This window comes from Haemaphysalis longicornis, unplaced genomic scaffold (assembly GCF_048455015.1).
Source record: "Haemaphysalis longicornis isolate Haplotype H1 unplaced genomic scaffold, Haemaphysalis longicornis Haplotype H1 scaffold_8, whole genome shotgun sequence".
Taxonomy (NCBI): domain Eukaryota; kingdom Metazoa; phylum Arthropoda; class Arachnida; order Ixodida; family Ixodidae; genus Haemaphysalis; species Haemaphysalis longicornis.
In genome coordinates this window covers 139,506,155-139,520,175 of record NW_027526445.1, presented here as the reverse complement: position 1 = coordinate 139,520,175, position 14,021 = coordinate 139,506,155, and the positions used below count along the sequence as shown (strand labels likewise).

General features: G+C 41.8%; 1 protein-coding gene across 4 annotated transcripts in view; it reads left to right on the top strand.

Annotated features, from left to right (window-relative positions):
- Positions 1–14,021, top strand: part of LOC144150174 (uncharacterized) — a 181,612-nt gene that overhangs the window by 33,732 nt on the left and 133,859 nt on the right. For 3 of the 4 annotated variants that reach the window (XM_077682015.1, XM_077682018.1, XM_077682017.1), the window contains exons 11-16: positions 2,414–2,458; positions 3,224–3,269; positions 5,846–5,898; positions 8,870–8,914; positions 10,484–10,522; positions 13,843–13,887. In XM_077682015.1, coding sequence (XP_077538141.1) covers positions 2,414–2,458; positions 3,224–3,269; positions 5,846–5,898; positions 8,870–8,914; positions 10,484–10,522; positions 13,843–13,887 — 273 coding nt within the window. The remainder of the gene's footprint in view (positions 1–2,413; positions 2,459–3,223; positions 3,270–5,845; positions 5,899–8,869; positions 8,915–10,483; positions 10,523–13,842; positions 13,888–14,021) is intronic. The other variant, XM_077682016.1, reaches the window with a different exon arrangement.

The window sequence follows — 14,021 nt, the reverse complement described above, 5'->3', positions numbered from 1 at the left end:
AGTGATCTTTCACCAGTATGAATTTGTACCAGCTAGCCCAACTTTCCGTTCTGCTGCATTTTCAGCGGCGTGCGTATTCTTCCCAAAATAGCAGTTGAAAACCACTTTGTTTGAGTTTGATGGCATAGATGTTGTCCGTGGTATCACGAGAAACGGCAAAAAAATACAAAAAATAAAACACGGGTGGTAATATGCGGAACAAGACAGCATGATGGATCTTATCGTGTTTATTGGTTGAACTGATATAGACTTTCCTGACGGAATTTGATATTAAAGTACATTCCGATAAGGGAAATCGCCAACACAAGCCCAACGGGTTGTAAAATGTAATAAAAGTATCGCTTTGTTTCATAAAAATATAAAAAAACGTGGGAGTTTGGATGATTACTGGTTGCGGTTATGATAAATTGTTTCGTGTGTAACAGGGGAAATCCAATGCCATGTGTGTGTCGAAGCAGCGTGCATCGGGTAAAATACATGTTTGAAATGTCGCTCCAGCTTTCAAATCGGGGACTTTTAAATGGCTCAATCTGGGTATCCGCCGGGTTATGGTGATACTTGTACGGCAGATACTTAAGTTTAGAACAATGCAACAATACAAGAAGAGCTAGAAGAGAAGCCTTCGTTTGAAAGTGGGAAATGGGTGGTAGAAATAGCCGAGTTAATATGCTGGTTGTGTTTGTCGAGAGAAAAAACTCACCATACAATAGAAATATTCTCACAAATGTAGAAGAAAGATATACAAACACAAACGTAAGCCGGAAAATGAATGTTAAAATACACGTCACGCTAAGCGCGAATTCGGGTATAGCATGGGTGCTGAGGTGCTTGCCATGGTTAAGTAGTAACCCAGACGTGGTGAGTAACAAAATTAGGGTGAGCTGAGAGTGCAAATGGGGGAAAATGGTACAAAAAGAAAACTAAAATTGTATTCCTGGCGCTTAACAGCGGCGTCGGGGACTCACAGGAAAGAATCACTTCGACACACTCACTAATAGGGAGCTTGCGCAACTTATTCAACTAGTTACCAGTAGCTGTAAAAAGGGAAAAGTTCGAAAGTACTTTGTAGACTCTCCCAGAAAACAAAGGACTTGTTAAAGCAGTATAGAGAAGGTATAAACAAGGCAGGATCAGATTGGTTCGTAAGTTTTCTCAAAATGACTATTAAAAGCATGATCTGCCCACATCATGAATGAAATACAGCAAAAAAAGAGAATCATTAACGCAGGCACTTAGGGCTGCGAAAGGATGCTTGCACTATTGAGAGACGGGTGACCGATGAAAGACATGGATGAGGTCAATATATAAACATGAGGAATTGCTCAAACGTTTACCCAAAACCCAATATACGGCGCCAAAAGGCCACAAGGCAAAGCGGTCTTTGTGCCTTCACAAATATACGCTGTACTTCAGAACTGCAGTCAGCCATCATCCTCTCTCAAGAACTGAAGGTGTCAGTTCATACGGGGAGAATGGGGTTCTACATGCATTTACAGGAAGTTGGAAATGCAGTTGCCGAACAGGCGGTTTGTTCTACAAAAATTCCGTGCCATCACTGGAACCTGTGTGTCAGGTGTGAAATTGGTATCGCGTTTCGTTTTAATCTGTCTCAGTAACAGAGAATGAGAACTCCGGTGCTATTGCGTTGTCGGGTGCATGTGTCCGTTTTGGCGGGCTGTGCGTCGCACGTCTCACGGGTTAAGTGGTTGTGATTGTCTAGTTATACCACACGTGCCTTGCCATATATGGTTATACCACACGTGCCCTACCATATATGGCGAAATGTTTTGTAGCTCTATGGGGGGGGGGGTTACTACGAAGCGGGTTGGAGTAACCGTAACGCATACGACGGCGCTATCAGTAAAATGAAACGAAAAGAAACAGGGCGCGTGGCAGACCCAGAGCTCGATGAAATGAGCATGAATAGGCATGTTTGCAAGTAAAGGCCAGAAAAATTAAGACGTATCTGGCGTTTGGTGTACCTGTTGAGTATTGAATACATTAAGCTTCGGCAATCTAGTGACAAACTTATTAAGTATTCTGAGAGCTGCCTTACTGTTTTGCCCACGACGAGCCCAACGGCCGCTGTAAGCCGAATTAAGACTGATAGTTATTAAACACACACACACACACACACACACACACACACACACACACACACACACACACACACACACACACACACACACACACACACACACACACACACACACACACACACACACACACACACACACACACACACACACGCACGCACGCACGCACGCACACACACACACACACATACACACACACACGCGCACGCACGCACGCACACACAAAAGTTACGCGACAGTGCCTCTTTGTGACTTGTATTGTTTTCTTTGCCTGACTGTCTCTTCCCTGATTGGTGATTTCTTCCTCTCCCCTGCAGGAAAGGGACAGGAAACGGTTGATTTGAAAACTCCTGGGGCAAAAGGCAAGTAGGAAGACGTTTCTTTAGCTCGGTAAAGAGAGCTAAGAGTAGCTTGGGCTACAGAGCTGTGTTGCTTTATTTTGAAAGAGCTTTTGTTTGTCTCTATGATTTGGTTTGAGCAAGGCCACAAACCAACAGCAACTGCTAAATATTGGTATATCTACATAATTTTATTGCAGCTTTTTATTTTTTGGAACTTTTTTAGACAGTTGTAGCTCTAAGAATGGAGGTGTAAATATGGCTGGTTCACTTTGGTGCCAAAAAGCCTCTGTATGGTGGCAAAAAGCCGCGAGTAAAACAGCGGCGGGCCGACACGAGTATAATAAATGCTTTAACAAGATATATTGCATTTGCATTTGCATATATTGCGTTGCATTTAATGCAACCTCAACAATTGTAACAGTATTGAGACATCTGAAAATACAGGCGACAAATATTCGCTACGTGGTGGATGTTTGGAACACAAGTAGCGCCCGGGTAGTCTTTCACAAAAATATAAGAAGTTGAAATTGCGACCAATTTACGTTTGATTTAGTTGTCGAGTCCTGAATAGTTCAAGTTATTTGAATGTAGGTACAGCCTTGTAAACGGTGATTGGGACTACGTTTGCTTATGGCAATTTACGAGTGAACCATACGCTTTATATGAACCTTTATGACAGTTTTCTAATAAGAGAAAAGAAATATGCGGAACTGTGCTCTATCGACTTTATTATTTGCTTTAGTAAGTCGCCTGTCCTGACCGCTTGTATTTTGCTCGGTCTTCTAGACGAGGGACAAAGCACGGTGGACGTGAAACAACCCGAAGAGCAAGGTAAGTAGGCAGACCTTTCTCATTTGAAACTGGTAAATAGAGAGAGCAGTTTTCTTCTGCTGCTCGTTCACGCGCCCCTTTTTTTAAACCAGCTTTTTTTGGTCTGTCTCGATGCTGGAGTATGTAACGGGCTACGGACACGTTGCAGCTGGTAATTAGTCAAATATCTTGTAAGGTGGATTTTTACGGCTTCTGAATGGGAAACAACAGGTTTTTTAAACATTTCCAGATAGGTGGATTAGCCAATCTCAAATAGTTGTTTGTAAACTGGCTTCTTTGGGGCTGCTGCTGTGTCTTGGGGCTGCTGCTGGGGCTGCTGTGGTATCGGACAGATTCGCAAGTGAAACAATGGGCTGGAGAATACCTGAACTAGAAAACAGAATTTAGCTCGTCTTGTTTATTTCAATAGTCAAAGGGTACTACACTACACTATGCTCAAGTTTAGGAAGAAGTATTTTAATGGCCATAACGTAAGATTTGAAGGTGCCATAGAAATTTTACGTCGCAAGTATTCACCCGTATGATTAGCCTTGTTAACAATTTATTACATTATAGTGGATAACAGATTGTTGGTTATACGAGTTCCTAATAATTTCTGCGGGATAACAAGTTGGAGTTGAGAGTCTTGAACGTATTGGTCAAAATATGAGCGATCAGGTTATCGAGAAATATGCTTGTTTTACATTTGTTTGTATTCAAACGCATTTTCCATTATACAAAGTGGAAACAATATTGATGTCAGTATATAGGAATGAAGTTTCAAAATGCACCAGGCTACTACAAGGCGGGGTGAAGTTACCGTAACACTTGAGTGGTGCTACTTTGGCAGATAAAAAACAAAGTTTACGCACGAGATGGTGAGGCAAATTCGGGAATATGCTATATATCTGAGATTTAGTTGCGTTGTGGGGTTCAGAATACGACACGCTTTTAAGCCTACTTAGAGTTTATAAAATTGGCTTATCGTTGCTCTATCTTGTCGCCACTGACCAACGCAGCGGCTGCTACAAGGCGAACTCGGTAAGACAGTTTTGTTATGCGTAATGGAAGATGTGGGAAAAATGCCCCTCTCTGGTGTATAACCTTTGCTGTACCCACGTTTCGCTTTCCTGACTGTTAATATTCCCCTCGATTCTGCAGATCCAGGGCAGAACAAGATAGAAGACGAAATTATTAAAGATAAAGGGAAGTTGCCAGGCCTTTCTGTGAGTTAGAAAATGGAGGAAACAGTTATAGTGAGTTGTCGGCCTGTCTGCCGGAATTTTAGAAAAAAGGTTTTGCTGAGCCCCAGGCGTTGTCATGTGTCAGGCTATGAAACAATGCAAATTCCGAATAGTGTTTCTACTGATACAGTTTGTTTATTTTGGAGGTTTTCAAGAGACCTTTGGTTAGAAGCAGTTCGAATTGGCTACTTCATTCCATGACAGTATCGTGGTTTCTGAGAGAGAAAAATTTGGGTTGTACGTGTAGGTACAGACAGTGTAATTATTTTGGGGTAGTTCCTGTGGTTGGTGCACTAAAGATCCCTGGTAATTAGTGGAGTCTGTGTAAGGTGGGGAGTGGTTAGTTTGGAGGTGAGTAGAACCAAATACCAGCGCGAGTGTTTTTATATTGTTGGTAGCTTCTATCTCTTCTGGCGGGCTGTACCTAGCAGGTCTAATGTAACGTGGTTCATTGCCCGGTTGGGTCTGACGTGCCTTTTTGTGTTTCACGCTATTTTTTAAGCCTACCTCTGCCCCGTAAATTTAGAGTGGGTGGAAGGTAAAAGTAACGGTAACGACGCTGCTACTCTATGAGGATAAAAAATAGAAATGTAAGGTGCGTTGCAGAACACATCCTCATTGAAATAGGTACCAGCCTACAGTTCTACAAACACGTCTGGAAAATAACTACATATTAGACGTTTCGTTAACTTGTGGAGGATGGAACACGTCAAAATATTTCAGATTATTTATAACTTGATAAACTTAGCTTGTGGTTGCCTTGATATAGGATTGTATTACACGGGTACTTCGTCACACCAAACTTTACCCGGCCGCAGTTGCATTCAAGCACCGATTGCTTTCAGCTATTCCAGTGCACGAACCAAACGCCGCTCTCCCGCACTTCAAATCATTCCCTCTGAGCATTTAGGATTCGTTTTAATTTCTCGTTTTAATTAATCGTTTTATTTTAAAAGTTTGTTCAATCGTTTTAATATTAGGAGCAACCTAGATGTTTCATTGCGGGGAAAACCAAATGACCAGTTTGCGAACAAATCGCTTTACGAAATTTTGTAATTCACTGCAAATACCTTTATGTTTGTTGTTTGCTCTGTGTAATGTGGTCAAGTAAATAAAAAATAAATAAATAAACAAACAAAAAATAATAAATAAATAAATAAATAAATAAATAAATAAATAAATAAATAAATAAATAAATAAATAAATAAATCGTATAGCGAGAGCATCTGACGCTCAAACCCGAACTGGGAATGAGTCCTTATATCAGAAGTCATGGGAAACACCTGCGCAGTGGGATGTAGTCTTTTGCTTCACCTAAGTGTTCCGTACATTTACTAGTGATGTTTTTTGTACGGCCCGCAGGAAAGGAACAGGAAAAGGTGGACGAGAAAATTCCTAAGCGAAAAGGCAAGTAGTCAGTCTCGTTAAGGTGATGAAGTGCGCTAACAGTTATCATGTGCTGCTCGCCTGCTTACTTACATTTTGGGCGAGCCTTTGGGTGTCTCCGTGCTTGAGTGTGTGTTCTACTACTAATTAGTGTAGCTGCAAAAGCAAGGTGACTCATGTACCGCTATGTACGCTCACATTTTTTTTTTAAATTTGGAACGAATAGCCTTGTAGTTGTTCCAGCTGTCGGCTTTATTCCGTAACAGAATGATATTCTGAAATAAGTTGCTTTTAGGTTTCTGTCATGAACCTGTAACCGCAAAATTCAGCCTGGAAATTAAAGGCGGGCTAACATGCAACAGCAACAAGAACAACAAAAACAACAACAACAACAACAACAACAACAACAACAACAACAACAACAAAAGAACTCGGTGGAGCTCAGGATGTTTATTATTTGTACTGAAGTCAATCATAGGCTGTCCGGACTGCATAATTGGCTACATAACATAACGATAGACGCTGCCAACACAAACAAAGAGGCATACTAACGCTTTATTTAAATACGTCATTACGTGTTAATATAGCTGCAATAGATTAAGAGGGCGCTTGGGAGAACTAGTTGTAATTTGAAAAAAATTTGAGAGATGGTACAGTAGGGAAGCATAAACCGTGGACACGTTCACATGGCGTGCACTGGCTGAAACTGCAGGTTTAGAATGTCCATCAGTCTCTGAGTTGTGACGTTGAAATGGCACGATCTGTACAGCTGATCGGTTGCGTTGGAACAGTGGTAGGGCACATGCAAAAGTTCAGAACTTCGCTACAAAAGAGGAAGAACTAAGCAGAAGCTTGCTGTGAGAAATTGGGGGTGTGTGTTTGGAATATCCGTAATAAATGGCGGTTGAGTTAGCGCCGAAGTAAGAACTCATTATAAAAATTCTACAAAAGAAGGAGATAGTCATGTACATGAAAAGCCCAAACTGCTAAGGGGATATGAAAACCGACTTCATTCTGGGCGTCAATGTCTGTATTGTGCAGTATGCTGAGGTGCTAGTCAAGGTGAAGTGTTGTGGCCATGGGTTGGTCTGGGAGAGAATTTGTGCAGGTCTCAGTTTGAAAGATAGGAAATAACTTGACTTTGACTCGGGGAGAAACGGAGTGCCGGAACACACCTTTAAGACGCATACTTTTTTCTGAAATGAGAGGCTGAAGAATGCCTACACACAGTCTTCCGAAACCTAACCACTCACTACCTCAACCAATAGTGTGTCATAACGCAATAAAAGCACGTTACAGGCGCAGATCATTTAAGCTTTAATACTTCATTTTGTTGTCAGATTTGGGATATTCCTTTTCTTAAATGAGAAATTTAAACTTGTACGGTAGTTCTACCAAATTGTATAGGGGAAGCCGTCAAAATGATTAGGACAAGCAAGATGTAGAAACATTAGTGCCTGAAACGCGGCAAAGATAGAAAAATATTAGAGCAGCCAGCTCAAACGCAACGAAAAAGCTTGTTAATGACAGAGATACAACGTATGCGTTCGGGTACGACAGTGGTAGCACAACGAAAGTCATGTGAGATAATTATACTCACATTGGGCCTTTAGGCAGTTTTTTGCTCTTCCAAAGTTGGCCCAGAAAACATTACTTACCCGACTATTACCTTCATCAGGTTACAACAGCAAATATGTACAATGTGTAAGAACCGGTGAAAAGTACAAAGGGGAGTAATGATTTTATACCTTTAATCCGCGAAGCCTGCCTTTAGGTAACATTCAAAAATGCAAAAAAGGGGGAGACTGGTGCAATTATAAAAGTTAGGGCCTGAAGTATTGTCTTATGGTGCGTTCAGTGGAGTCTTGAGGGGACCTGTTCATATAATGTAACGTTAAATGCGTTTCTTAGGCTGTAGCACTCCGTTGCGCGTGTGAAATCGTATTGACAGAAAATTGAGCTCCCGGCATGGTAATACTCTGCTATAACAGTTGAAAGTTTCCTGTAATGAGGTTGTCAAGAATGAAGACGTTTCTTATGTCAAGTATAGCACATCGACAGGGAGTTTGTTGGAAGCGTGTCGAAATAAACGAAAGAAAATTTACTGATAGAATAAACTCCATTTGCTATGATATCTGAGCGAAATCTGGGCAAGGTTTATTAGCACTCACCGTTCTTCCGCGCTGGAGTCCACCATCCTTCTTATCCATAAAGAGGGATAATATTTGTTATTTAGTCGGCCTTGCGCCATAAAAATCGAAACATCATCATCAATATTTGTTATATGGGAAAGATGAAAACCTTTTGTGCATGTGTGAAAAGTGTGATTAAGTGCTGGGTGGTCCCCAGTTTGTGCACTAGGGAGTCCAGTAATCTCTGCAATTCCTATGTGAGGTCTGAGCTGGCAGAGTGTTTCTTTGCCTATAGGTGCAGCAAGATACCAAGGCGAGTGTTTTTGTTTTGGTGTGGGTTTGCTTTGACTGGATGCTCGTGGCTGTTTGGTATAAAGTGGGTTTGCGTTGTAGGGTTGTGACACACGTATTGTTACCGTATCTGCCAGGATTTTTTCAAAAATACTTGTTCCTCCTTCACACGAAACACCTAGCCGTTAACGTAACTTTAAAAGGGTGCTACTTCGTGAAAATAGAAATATAAATGTCATGTACTCGGCAGATGTGGTGCTGTTTTTATTAGGCACACGTCAGCGCTTCTGCAAGCATAAGGACTGCAAAATGCGTCGTATTTGTCGTCTTGATTGGTGGTTTAGCTTGAAATACGGGCGGCGATTTCATTATACTTTTAACGTCATAAAATTTGCTTAGATCCAACTCATAGACTTGTCGTTGATTAGCGCAATGGCCGGTGCAGGATAAATTTAGTACGCTAGTCTTCTTAACTTAAAACTAATAGAAGTTATGCGAGGCTGCCTGTATTTTTCTGCTTCACATAAGTTTCACCTCTGTGAATTGTGATATTTCTCTCGGGCACACAGGAAAGAAAAAGAAAAAGGCGAAGAAGAAAACTCCGGAAAAAAAAGGCAAGTTGTCTGACCTTTCTTAAGGTTGGAAAAGGGAGGTGATACTTATCGTGAGCTGCACACGTGTGTGCCTCATTTTTAGGGAGTTTTCCGTTGCCACCATGCTTTTTAGACTTAATATGCACATGTTAAGGTTTTGAAACAATTTTTTGGAGTTAGTGCCAGCTGGGTGTCTTAGTCTGACACATTGTGGGAGTTCAAAGATAGTCGCTTTGATTTACGCCTGATTATTTTTTTGTGCTGGGACAAAAAGCCGCAACAAAAACATGCTGGATTGCGTGAAAAGGAAAGCGCAATGGTGCGGACCGTGTTAATTAGTTCCGGGCCGTACGGTATATCCTTATTACATCTATTTTAAACAGATCATTACCATAACCGAGGTTGTCAACACAAGCCTACCGGCATACCAAATCTTGAATAATATAGTATCCCTTGCTTCAAACAGCTATAACAAAAAGTGAGGAAGTTCGGACAATTCTTAGTGGTTACCAATAAAGCAGATTGTAGCCGACTGTAGCAATGTGGAACTGAAGTCGACGGTAAGTCCAAGTGGTTTGAAGTGGCGGAAAATTCGGGGGGCGGATGGTCCATCGGGCTGTAATGTTGACAAATTAAAATAACGTGGTCTGAACCTCGGCTGAGTGTTGGTAACATCTCCTAGGATGGATGTGAAAAGTTAGAACTACGCAACAATAGGCAACTGAAAGGAGAGTGCGCTAAATGAAACTTTCGCATAGTCAGTCCGAATACGAGAAGTGATTGCATACTGGTTATGCGTGTGCAGAAAAAAAAGCGTTCTGGTGATAAACGAAAAACAAAAAATAACATCTCAAAGCCGAAACCATGCAAGGAATATTAAATTTTGGTAAGAGAAAAGAACGGGGTTTTTGTGTGCAAATCAAAGGGTGTTGTAACTGCTCCATATTCGCCACAGTTGAGGTACATGGGGTTTCCCCCCAAGACTGAAACTTGTGGTTAAGCTGCGAAGTAGGAGCCGTGTTTGGATATTAGAACACAATACTACGAGTGCAAGTGTTGGCTTTGGTGTGTTCTTGTCTGCTGTGCAGTTGTCCGCAACAAGTACGGTATAAAGTGGCTGTTTGATTTTCCGGTTGTTTACTGCATTCCCCTTACGTATCCACGAAAATGTTGTGTAGTATGTAGTTGTGAGAGGATTCTGAAGCAAGTGTGGCAGTAAGAGGCAACTAGCTCCGCGAGCTAGTTTCTGGAATAAGCACCAAAACGCACTGTGCCTGCACACCCCCTGTTTAGTGAAACAAATATAACTTAAATTTCCACAACATTGCAGATAAAATGTAGTTCAGTTGATTACTTGTTTGTTTTTTGGGTCTAGAGTACTCCAGACTATCGCACTCCACTAGCCTGTTAAACATCGCCTAATATTGCCTTGCATGGCCAACAACCAGCACATAGGCCGCTGCAACGCCAACACTGAATGATAATCTCATTTGTGACACAAGATATACGACACTGCCGCTTTCTGTCTTCTATTCTGGTTTACTTAAGTTTCTCTTCAATGGTTAGCGATAATCTCTCTCGCACCTTTAGGACAGGAGCAGCTGGATGGGGAGAATCCGGAGTTGCAAGGTAAGTGAGAAGAGCTTTCTTTTGAGTTAGTGAAGCACGCTAACTCCTACTTGTGCTATTCGCCTTTGTGTGCTGTTTTTACAAGAGCCTTTTTTGTCCGACTTTATGCTGAAATATGTGCCTTGTAACAAATTCGGCGAAACTGCTGAACAGTCCCAATTAGTTCACTATAGATTCCTCGCATTTGTCCTTGGTTTTGGAACAAAGAGTTTTTTGAAGGTCATTCGAGGTGGACGCGTGAAGAGGTGAAGGTCATTCGAGGTGAAGAGACTTAACACCGCGAACGAAACAGGAACGAGGAATAGAAACACGTAGAACACAAACAGCGCCTGTGGAGATTCTACGTATTTCTATTCCTCGGTCCCGTTTCGTTCGCGCTGTTCTGTCTCTTCATGAACATGAAATAACTCGCCGCAGAGTCTCGCTTAGCCTAATGTCGTCGGAAAAATGAATTTGAATAGTTGTTGACTGAGTTTGCTTTCAAAATTGTGATCTGTGGTGTCGCGAAGAGCGCGGGTAATCCAATGGGATGGCGAACGCCAAGAGAAGAAAGTACTATTCAGCTGACTGTTATACAGAAGTATAGGCTGCAACTTTATATTATGGCTAACAAAACAACGACAAGAGAACTTGCCAATGGAAGCGCTAGCGCTCGTTGAATATATACTACATTCTCTAACGCCTTCTAATCTAAGACCCATAAACAGCTGAAACAAATGGAAGCATGCTTGGAGCATAACTTGCTACTGCTAATGAAATTACAGAGGTTGTAGTAGAGAAACACCAATGTTTAAGTATAATAAACTGTGTTCACCAGTAGCAAATACAAGTGATATATGAGACTCCTGATGCTGTGCGTTATATGGCGTTATAAGGACAGCTGCCCTGTTCTGGTGAACCTTTCGTTAGAAGCCCTTATTAGTTTAAAAATCTACAAATAAAACAGCTGCAAGTTAAGCCTGCAGTTGGGAATTGGGGCACAAGTTGGAGAAATAGCTAAAATGACACACTTGTTGTGCTTGTGTAGGGTATGACATGAAAATACCCTAGCACTAACAGAAATTAAGAAACTGACTTCAGCTTAAACGTTACTTTATGTTTTGTACTGGACGGTGAATTTTTAGGCAGAGTTGAAAGTAGGGACCGCACGAACAGATGCATGGCATGTCTTAGAAGGGAAAGGACGAAAGTGAAAAAAATATAAACGCACACTCGGAATGGGACAGACTGTAGAAGCAATGCCTCAAGAAAATCGTGTTTTTTGAGGGGATAACGATAACCAAGACCTAGACATTGTAGACCGAACAAAGAATCTGACATAACTAGCGACAGCTGTGCCACGAAGAAACGAAAAAAAACTAACTGAGTAACTTTTCCAGAAAATATGAAAACTCAGAAGCGCGAACTTCGGAAATTTAAATTGGATGGCGCACATAAGATAGTGCTAATAAAATGGCTTTCAAATGCGGTATTTAAAGACCACGCTGCGCAACACAGGGGAATTTACAAAACATTTGAGCCGGTAGTTCAAAGGCATCGCAGAAGGTTGCTATTGCTGTGTATTCATGGAGTGATAACTACCGCGGGAACACGGCGAATGGCTTGCTTAAGAAAGAAGCGCACGCAAAGCCACCAGGCAACTTTCTAAGCTGTAAGTGTAGTCACTGACGGAATGCTGAGAGAACTAGCCTGTTTCGCGAGGTTACACTAGGAATAACATACGGCATGTAAATAGCCTAGAAGGGGACGAAGTGAATAAATCGCTATCAGACCTTTTCTGGTGAGATTAGAAAAGTTGTCAGGGTTCAGTTATCGGTCATAAGAAGGGTCCATTCAATTCCTTCAGCGATCCTTGGATTTAGTGTAGGTGTGGTCATGCTTCTAAGACCGTACCCTGACGTTTCATGTTTGAGGCAAATTTTGATGGAGCATTCATTATAGCGCTGAAAGAGGGCCAGCTTTTGGAGGGAGTGAATGAACGCGGATATTCTAAAATACGATGGCAACCTTGAATGTGAAATTAAGCATGATTTCAGAATAAGTGATAAGATCATAGGAAAGTTTCAAACACCAAAGGAGTTAAATGGCGCAAACGTATGTTCCCAAGCAGCCGACTCTAAACTGTACACAAGTTGTTCGCCAATGTTTTATTTGCCGCATCAGCGGCAATTAAAACACCCTGGATTTCTTGGAAGAAATACAAAATGTTGTGTTTAGTAGAGGGTACGAAAAACCATAACTGTATTAAATATTCTTGGAGGAGATATTTAATTTATGAAAATACGTTTTTTAGTAGGCCCGCCAAATGTTATTGAACTGCTGAGAAATGTGGAACCAGAGCGAACAGATATTTACGTATAGGACGACAGGTACAATTGCATTGGTCCGGGAGCCCTCCAGAAAAAGACTGGGATGTTTTCTATCGTAAAGGGAGACACAAGACTGAACGCCTGTGAAATCGACTGCCCTTATCTTGGCGGCATACATTGGAAGACTGATCGGAAAGATGAAGGCACCTTATTTCGACAAGAGACCCCTAGTGCGGTACTTCAGGAGCAACTGACGGGGAAATCCCTGCGCCTCCCACTAGACCTCGCTGCGCTTCCGCACTTGAGCCGGCACTGTTTTTCTGCCCAAAGTGGGCGTAGCATTGGGTATGGTAGGATGATTGGGCTTCTTTAGAAACTCACAGTAAGCGTCATAACTTATGGGGTAGTCTTCATTGTGACACGTTGTGGTTGCCAGTGATTCCTGGTATCAAACTGCGAGGTTTCGATCCGGCCGAGTACAGACTAATCGTGGGGCGTTAGGGTTTGCGTGTCGTGGGATGCCTCTGTGTATTTTGGCGGGCCATTTGTTACGAGTCTCCATTGTCAAGCTATAGTGTATTCTTTGTTTGTGTCCAACGCGACCTTTATTATCCGCCCGAATTCTTAAAATTCCGACTTCAAGGTCACTACAGCGTGGGTGAGTGTTAGCCTTTGCATTTATGATGGCGATACTTTATGACAACGAAAACAGCAACATATATTAGAGGCGTACCTGATTCATATTGAAATATTCCTTACCCTGCAGTTCGGGAAGCAAGGGGCAAGTCAAACGCAAAACAATTCTGTCTGCACACAAACTTGGAAATGTTGCTTAGAACTAGCTTTGCGTATGACCATTAACCAGAGCACCTTACGTCGAAATGGAAAGTTAAAATTAGTTTTCTTGATATACAGAAAAAAAAATTTCGAGACGCTGTTGTTGGTGCTGTATTCTTGTGATGTAGGTGAAGTTATCTTGTCTGATTGGTGATATTTTTCTTGGTCCTCTAGAACATGGACAAAACAAAGTGGACGTGCAGAAACCCGAAAAGAAAGGCAAGTAGGCGTGAACCTGAGTAACTTTTGTTGTCGGAGGAATTGGTGGTAGAATCTTTTGAAGGATTGCCTTTGTAGACAGAGACGAACTACGAAAGTTAAAGCGTGCTCTACTCGTAACCACTGCGATTCTG